The 9941-nt window shown below is 30.3% G+C and overlaps 1 protein-coding gene across 1 annotated transcript; it reads right to left on the minus strand.

The window, feature by feature from the left end:
- Nucleotides 1–3914: 3914 nt before the first annotated feature.
- LOTGIDRAFT_134557 (hypothetical protein) lies at nucleotides 3915–5500 on the minus strand (the record flags this gene model as incomplete). Its single annotated transcript, XM_009068569.1, has 4 exons — nucleotides 3915–4042; nucleotides 4424–4604; nucleotides 4785–4870; nucleotides 5407–5500. The coding sequence occupies 4 exons, from the start codon at nucleotides 5498–5500 to the stop codon at nucleotides 3915–3917; spliced, it is 489 nt and encodes a 162-aa protein (XP_009066817.1).
- Nucleotides 5501–9941: the final 4441 nt, after the last annotated feature.

A 9941-nucleotide genomic window follows, 5' to 3' on the forward strand; every position in this document is an offset into this window, starting at 1 on the left:
AAGGCTGTTGACTTGACTATTTTCAATTGCAGTTTCTGAATATTCAACCATTTTTTGGTAATTGTTTAATGAATTAATTAAGATATGATTCTACCTTAATGAGTTCATCTTTTAGTTTGTAAATCGGTAAGCCCTGTCTCTGTTCTATTATAGATTTCTTTTCTTTTTTACCATAACTAGCTTTACTCCCACCAGTTATATGTTTCTTCCAATCAGGTACTTCTTGTGGTGCAGCTCCAACACCTCTCATATTAGCTGCTAACTGGCGTGAATCAGCTGTAATAAATAATTTTTGAGATATCAGTTTGGAAACAACTGTCAGTCTCATATTGCAAAGTTTTTAAAAATCTTCTTTTGGGTCATATTTATGTCATTAATGAATAAATTTTCAAAAGTTTATCATCCATGGCCAACCAAAATAGTCATGTATCAAAGCATTTCTCTTCACATCCATGCAGATTGCCTCAAAGGAGACATCTGTATCTGATGTGTATTGTGAGTACAATACAACTAGCAGGAAGCCTATCTGAATTATAAAACACTCCAATTCTATGTGTATATTAACAACCTTGAACAGGGAAAAAACTTACTCTCAGGCATAGGATCAATCCAATGATTATTGAGACCAGCTGGTACTGTGTCCATCTCAGCTTCACGTTCAGCTTGTTTCATCTCACGTCTTTCTTTCTGTAGAGCGGACTGCATCATAGCTGACTGAGCCAAGGAACCATCAGGATTCTACAATAACAAATTAATTTTTCTATGTTACATGGAGTACAATATGCTACTAGGTTGCACAATAGGAAAAGAGTATCAGAAAACCATGAAAGAGATGCATAGACAAAGACATCAGCAGCCCACTTCTTCAGCCTAATATGGCGCAATGGACCAAAGTGTTGTTGCAAGACTTTATTTTCTCTGTATCTAACATGCAATAGCTTAAACTTTAGCAAAAAGCCCAACTCAAATATTTTATGTATCTTTTAAAAAGCAGAAGAGCTTAATTGCTGTACCTTGACTATTTTAACTGGACTAAGATCAACAAGTTGACGACCAGCACCTGATAAAAATGGTGCATCATCTTCATTGATTTCTACCTCTATATCTTCATCTAGAATGTAACAAACAACATCAATAAAACAATACTGTAGGTATCAGAAAATGTATAACACATAATTGACATCATCAATTTAAAATACATTTGCATCAAAACGGTTACTGGAGGTTCTAAATTTGTATGATATCTAAAAAAAAAAACAAAAAAAACACACAGCATCGTCTTAACACTTATGTGCTGAATATCACTTTATTCAAGTATAAATTCAATATCGGAATAAAGTTAGTTACCTGAATCGTCATCTTTTGGTAATAACCCCATTTCTTCATCAAAATCTGGTAATTCAGATTTATCAATACAATTAGCAGCCAACATCTGTTTAATTTCCCATCTTTCTGGAGATGAGATACGTTTAAATTTCTTCTGACCAGAATTCAAATTGTCTTGTTCTGGTGCATCTATAAGAGGCAACATGGACGGTCTATCAGGGTTCCTGGCAGTCTCCTCTGCTTTACCTTCATTTCCACCAGCAGTTCTTGACTTTCCCGGATTCAAGTCTTCACCTGTATCTTGATCAACATCCTATCAACAAGATAGAAGGTTTTCAGTAAATTCAGAATCAATATTTTTTTATGAGAAAAAAACTACCTTAGAACTATTGGTCTGATAATTTCCAAAACTGTAGTTAACAATGTATTTAAACAAATTTGTTTAATCTATGTTTATGGGGCATTGATTATACACAGGTTTTAGGGATGGCATCAATCATTACTGGCAGTGAGAATGTTACTTATGATCTGGCAGTGACAACAGTCTAGCTAAACTTCCATATGACTATATGACCCTTCCATTTAATTGAAGGAAAGACTTTTTGATTTGCAAACTTAAATTCCAAAGCATATAAAATATAGAATAATTACCTTCATAGACAGACTAGTTTTACTGCCATTAAATGATAAAACTTTAACATGAACTTTCTGACCTTTTGATACCACATCACTAACATTAGTCACTCTACCTTCTCTACGTAGCTATAAATAAACATTCCAACATATTACATATGTTTAATCATAATTATGATATAAATAATTGTAGAAGAATGGATGCTGAAAGATACATAACTTTATCAGTTAAAAGGAATAACTAATTGTACGGAAACAGTGGCATGAATGATGAAGTGTTTCTGATGGTTTAACAGGAACTAGAGATAACTGCCCAGGAATTTATTGCAAAGGGGCTTAAATTCATTACTGTTTGTTTGGCATTATCTAGCAAAGGACTAGAATCTTAAAACGTAATAAGTATTGACTAACCAGTCTTATCTTTAAGCAGAATTATCAGACAATTGGTAAGAAAGACAAACATGTATGTGATTTCTGGCATTTGTCATTCAAAACAAAAATAGTGTACAGAGAATGACTATCATTTTTTTAAACATTTCTAACAAAATGAGATGTGTTCAAATAAGCTTCTTAATACATTTAATACAACATATAAAGTATCATGAAAAATGTTTTTGTAACTGAATGTTTCCATCTGATTTTTCCTTTTAATGATGATGTTAAAATAAAATGGACTGTGCAAGTGCTGATGACATGCATAAAAACTTGATGAACATATTTGATATCACATACCTGTGAAATATGTACTAAACCTTCATGTTTCTTTCTCAACCCTTCAATTAACACAAAACATCCGAACTGCATCATAGTCATTATTTTACCATGATAGATCTGAAATCAGAATCAAAATTTTATAGTCGAAAATAACAAAAAAATCTGAACCTTCCTCAGTATAAAGTAAATTCAAATGGCAAGGGCAAAGTAAGGCATAAAAAACAAATTTTGGTCATACCTGTCCAACAACTGGATCCATTGGAATATCATTATATTTCTCTCTTCTAGGCTCATCACGATGTTTTCTATCACGACTTCGTGACCTCCTCCTTCTTCGATCACGATCATCAGGTGACCTGTGTCTATCACGTTCATATCTATCATGTCTCTCTCTAGATCTACTGCGACTGTGACCTCTATACCTTTCTCTACTCCTACTACGACTTCTATTTCTATCTCTACTTCTACTCGGAGATCTTCTTTTTCTACAATATCACATCAAATGTTTTAGATAGCAAACCTAAACAGCTTTTCAATAATATCTGATTAGGATCACAATAAACGACACAAGCATCTTGTCCAAATAAATTCAAATCAAATCAAGATTAAATCATATTGCTAGACCATGATGTATGGAGCATCCACAGATCTAACATAGTTTATTAGCTATCAGTCTTTACTTACTTTTTCTTTCTTTCTCTACTTCTACTTCTATCACGTTTCTTTTCTTTGTGAGATCTGAAATTGAATCACAAGAGATGAGATAACCACATGAACAATGACTAGATATTTATCAAAATTTGAAAGCAAACCCAAGAATTTCTCATACAGGAATAGCATGCTCATTATGGAAGCTTTTCAAGTCAACGCTCATAAAAACATTAGCCTTGGAATCAGAATATATCTTAGCTATTTCATTGCTTAAAGGGATAAATGCACTTAAAGGTTGATTTGAGTCTTGAATATACTAAATAGCATTCAGAAGTACTAGAATGTACGAAAATAGCATAATTCCTTCCAAAATATCTCAATCTAAGTATTTCATTTCCTATTTCTATAGATTCTATATATTGCAGTGTTTCAAGAAAAGATGAGTCGTCATTTTAACATTCAAACGTAGATAATTCTGGACACACATGGATTTGAAGGCTCATATTTCGACGTTAGGCTGTGAACACTATTAATGATTGGTTTAGTACAATTAGTCAAAAAAATGGTGCATCTGTCACTTTAACATTAAATTAGGCATCAAAAAATATTACAACAATAGCGTACTTTTTTCCACTTGATTGTTTAGCTTGTGTCATCAAAGCCTCTAATTCTCCCATCATGTCATCTGCTATTTTTTCATCTTTTGGTTTCATCTTTTCTTCATCTTCATCTTCTTTCTTTATTTCATCAGCTAACATATCCTATATACACACAATTTGAAATACATGTACCATGATTTCACCAGGAGAACCCCGGCACTAATAAAATGACAATTTCCCTCGAGACTCTTTGTTATTCTCTTAGCAAAAGCGAAACTTTACACACAAGTGACATAGATAAAGTGGATTTTAATATTATTTGAGGTCAAATTGATAATTTTCATTTTTAAGTACAACATACTAAATTCACAATGGTTTCCTTTATGCTCAATTTTACATTTTCACATGCAATCTTCATGCAAATATAAACTGAAATTTTTTCTCTGTACGTACATTGAATTACACTAGAAGCAAGAATCAACATCAATATCAGTTATCACTTACCCTAACTTCAGGATTATTGGGAAGGGCCAATCCAGGAAACATTTTCCTTTTTAACTTAACATCTTCCGTATCCAATTCTTTTTCAGTTTCTTCAAACGATTTTTCATTTTCATCACTTTTTCTTGGTTTTGGCTTCATTTTATTTATTAATCTTAACAAATTAGCCACCAGTGAGTCCTGAACAAAAAAAAAATATATCAAATTTATTGCTGCAATGTAAGCCAACAGAGATTTATTTAGTGTTCATGAAGGCAAACATGGTCTTGGATATAATATGGATTGTTTCAAAGGTCATTCACATGTCCTCAAGACAAAATGTATCAAATAAGCTTATACTTGATAATTAATCAAACTTACAGAAAATTCAGCATCTCTTTCATCCAAAGCCTTTTTAAATGTATCAAATGTACTGTTTTTCTCTGCCAAGTCAATAACATATTCAGCTGCAAATAACAAAATCTGTTTTTATTAACTTGCTATGTAAGCTTACTCTTCAGAAATCATCAGAGCACTGGTATCCCCAAGAAATGTTAAATAAAAATTATCTTCTATCTTCATATTCCTATGCTATTGTTATGAGAAAAGTTAAATTTCATCATATCAGTTACCAATGCAGCCTATACAAACTGTGATTACAGTTTTACAAGGTCAAGAAGTATAATCATATTGTTCAATAAATTTATAGGTGTACTCATACAATGGCATATGAAAAAAAAACATAGTAAAACATTTCTCTTGATAACAATGCCTGTTAGAGTCATACAAAACTTTGAGTTAATAAATGTCATAAATAGTATACCCATATATTGTGCCCCACTGTCTACAGAAAAGATCGGATTATAATAATTGTCAATAAATAGACAGCATATGACCTTGTGTTAAACTAATACTCATAATTATTATAATTATAATATTGTAACTCATTAAATTCAGTGCCAATCTTACAAAGAGGCTTAGCAAATACAATCTATCTACTCACCTAAATCCTTATCATTGATTCCCAAATGATTTTCTAATTCTGTACAAACTTTAGAAACCAAGGAAAGATATTCTAATTTCTGTAATTCATCCATTGTGATTAACTTTGCTCTTTAACTGGATTACAAAATGTAACCGAATTTTAGTCGAATTTCAATTTAATCATATTACTCAAATAGATAATTGATGTCAAAGAAGTATGTTATCTTCTTGTGACCTTGGCCAGTGCTTCTATAGTAGAGTATCCAAATGTCCTACGATCTAATCACTAATAATGTCTTTCGTTTCAGGATGGCATTCTATAGTGTTGTTCAGTCACTCAGTCCAAAGCCAGTCAAGAGTCGCAGTAGGAAGCCAGGCTCTGCATGCATAGGTCTATAGGAGTTACTAAACTTCACTATAGGATTTAAGTATCTCGGCTAGTAAATTCATCCCTGTGATTGATTGGCATAAGCTTATCGGTTAGACTGTTACAATAACTTCAATTGTTTGCTTTAGCAATGAACCTGCTCAAAATTAAGGGCATGAATATTCAATAATCAGAGACATTTATTTGTTATTGTTTGTATATTGTTTCTGACATTGTGTTCTTGTATCTGTGTTAAATTAAAAAAAAGGTGTTAAATTTTAGCTTAATCTCTAAAACTCCTTGAGATCACTATCAACTATGCTAATCAAAATAGTATTGTGGTTCTTTAATGCCAAATTTGGAAGAATGGGTTACCTCTTTGACAATTTTGGGGGCATTGTTGTAGTAGTTCAAACATAAGTTTTGTCTCAGAGTTTGAGATAATTATAAAGAAAGAAGTATGATTGTGCGAAAAAATTTTATTCTTAACAACAATTTCTATCAATTTTGTCTCAGACAAGAAAACGAGAAACTAATCTGCAAACGTACGGTACGAGATCAAAAAAAGTAATACCAGAACTATTAGATTTGCTCCTATTTTCAGATGATTAACGTCGTTTTCATGTTTTCCATTTGACTCCAATTGTTTATTTCCGGTAACTCTTTTTAAACTTTGAAGACTGAAGAGTTTCAGGATTTACTCCCCTTTAATAACTCTTTACAGTAAGACTGGTGGAGGAACAGAAGGCCTTTCATACTAAACAAAACTTTTTTGTTGTTTACCCCGAACTGTCAAAATCCAAATTTTTACACCCTTTTCATGACTTTGATCGATACTTTCAGTTTAGCGGGAGTGGTAAACTAAATTGAGGAAGGTCAGGTAGGTCCTTTTGAGATTTAAACTCTTTCCATTCAATATTTACGAAATAACCAATACCATGATCAGTCTTATGCCATTATGGTTATACAGTACACTTTTAGTTTTATCAATGCAAAGTCATTGACATTCTTAGATTATCAATAATGCTTGGAAGCTTAATATATAAATTTACTCTAATTAAATGGGCAAAATTCAATATATGCACAAACTTAAAAGGCAGAAGAGTTTAGGTTATTATTAATCTTTTTTTATGTGCAGCTCTTCTGTAATTAAAGAAAAAAACATAGAAAAAAAATTATAGACTGTCATCCTTTCAGACTAAACTGATCCGCCATTCCATCTAAAGCTTCACACCAAATAAATGGGTCGAAGCTATTGTCCATTTGGCATTGATTGGCTGAAATTCGTGTCACATCAGGCTACACTAAAGTAACAAAATTGGGGTTCCTGGTTGTCAATTCTAATCACCAAGTTCTGGGGTCAATATTCTAACCATTAGATTTAGGCTGTACCTGTTCTTTGTGTAATGATAAGTGATCCAGTTAACCCTTCAGACATAGCCCAGTGTAATGCAATTTAATTGCACTTTCTATTGTAATCTTGTAATATTATGTACCAAAGTCCTGTTCTTATAACCAAAGTGGTCATATAGATCCTGTTTCTTGTCAATGTACAAATTGTGGGATATCACCTGTCAGATAGTTGTCATATATAGATTAGGTTTCTCTATGAAACAATTTGTTATGTTATCAAGAAATGGGTTCTACATGACATGCTTTAGGTTCACTCGGTTCAAAATTATTAGAATGGGACTGTGGTAGAAAACCTGAATGGAGACATAAAATATCAGAAAGCAAAAAAGTATTATTTTGTGTTAAAAATTAAAACGATATATCTACATTATGTCTATAGGCATACTAGTAGTCAAGAAGATTTTCGTATAATGGTTATTTGTATGGATATTTGCTCAATAAAAATATGAAATAGGTACAATCATACTGAAATTATTCTGATTATTTTTATATTAATTGGAATATCATCTTCATAATATAACTAATAATCTTAAAATAAACTTTGTGCAGATTTAAATGTAATTATTGCCACTTGGTATTATCTCTTTTGAATTTGTGTTTTCTGACAGAAATTTTATTGAAAATCATCTGAAAGGATAGTGTTTTATAATGTTTTGTTTCAAAACTTGATATCAAACTAAGACTTTTACATCTATATTAATGCTGATATTCTGATTTATTTAAATTTGGAAATTCTATTCATGGACCAGGGCAAGGATAAACAATTCCAGTTACCAACCAATGTACTTAAATCTTCATTCAAGATTCCCATCAAATCAATAACAATATAAATATATGAATTATTATGTAATATCATCTTGATACTAGTTACAGGCTATTGATAAATGAGAAAATGCATTTAAACTTAAATCAGTTTCAATCTGATATTTTATGTTTTTTACCATACCAAGCCTAATCACTAAAGAAACTTTCTTCCAAACATATTTATCAAAGTGATATTTCTTTATTTTAATTAGAATATTTATTAATTCTAAATATTATTGATTGCCTTAGAATGACTTGATTGATAACAATTAATATTATGTCAAAGACTATCTGACAACTTTTGATTTTTATTTCTAATAAAAAGGAAATTTTTGTAAATTTACTTCATAAATAACTGAAAATCCACTCAGTAAGAACAAGTGAAGACTCATCATTTCTTGAAACACTGTCATATAAAAAAGAAATACAGAAATATAATGTGAAATTCCTTGTTTGAGTTGCTTTTGAAGGAATCGTGTGAATTTTGTTAATTTCTAGTACTTCTGAAGATTATTTACATTATATTCAAGATTCAAATCAACCATCCAAAATGATGCATCTGTCCCTTTAATTTGATTTGTAATTAAAATAAGAAATTAACAACAACATAAACCTATAAAATGCTATTATTTGATTTAAAGTACATTGATCTGAAATTCTCAAAACTTATCATTTTTTTTTGAATGATCAAAAAATGTTTGAATTATTTTATTCTATATTTAACTAATGAATTAAGGGAATCCAGTTTATGGTGAAATTGGAATACCCATCATGACATTTTTCAACCAGTCTCCAATGTTGCCTATATGTCACATATTATATAGAGCTAAATTGATTGAACTATATGACATTTAATATGGAAAAATCTGGTTGCTAAGGAACTATCCTGAAAGTGAAAAGTTTATGATTTATAACATCAAACAAATGAACTGATTAAATATTAAAGTAAGTGTAAATTTATAATGATACACTTCCTGGAAGTATTTTTAAAGATCTGTGTAAGTAATCATTTTAAAATCTAAGGTAAAAAAACATATACTATATTAAAATCAATCATGTGAAAATACATATTTTTGATTTATTTTGTACTGGTAGATATAATTTTTATGTTATGTAGTTTAATAATGTATGGTATATGATTCGAAATTATTTTCTGTCTTGAATCTTTTTACTTTTTTTTCATATATCTTGATAATTATGATCATGTAAAAGTAGCAGACTATTGCTAATTTTCTGCTATCAATATCACTTTCAGAATTAAAATCTGGCATCTGGTTCTAATACAGATCAACCATAGCATACAAAATAAATTTGACTGTCATCACTTCTAGGATCTTATAGTTATATATTATCATGCAGTTATTATAATGTATCAAAATCAGTAATAACTGACACAGCTGATCAAGCAAATATGAAAATAATAGTGTATCTTTTAATGGAATAGAAGTTTTAATCAAATTTTTATTCTTCGAAATTTTTGAATATATGAATGTTAGCAGTATTGAGGTTTAAGTTTCCATCTTATACATATTTTAATCCAGTGTAACAAACTGTTCAGTGAAGATCGAAATAATTCATAATTTTATAAATATAGTTTATAATATGTATCATTATTTAGTATGAACCTTGCCTTATCTACCATGTATTCCTTTAAATCAGACAGATTTTATTACTTCAGAAGTATCAATTTTCTATTGTTACCAAATAAGGAATGATATTGTCTTCTACTTATTGATTATTATTGTTAAAGAATAAGAATAAAAGAAATACTAACACAATGTCATTTTATTTGTTTTACAAGGAAACCATTTAAAATATCTGCTTGTAAATTCTTTGTACCGGTACTTGAAACTTGAAATTTGATGTAGCAACCAACAAAACCCTTGTAACCCCCAACAAAACTGCTTGAAAAAATTGGAGATCTGCCAAATAAAATTTATTTTGCTTTACAATATGATGATATCTTACCA

Source organism: Lottia gigantea (assembly GCF_000327385.1).
Source record: "Lottia gigantea unplaced genomic scaffold LOTGIsca_91, whole genome shotgun sequence".
Lineage (NCBI taxonomy): Eukaryota > Metazoa > Mollusca > Gastropoda > Lottiidae > Lottia > Lottia gigantea.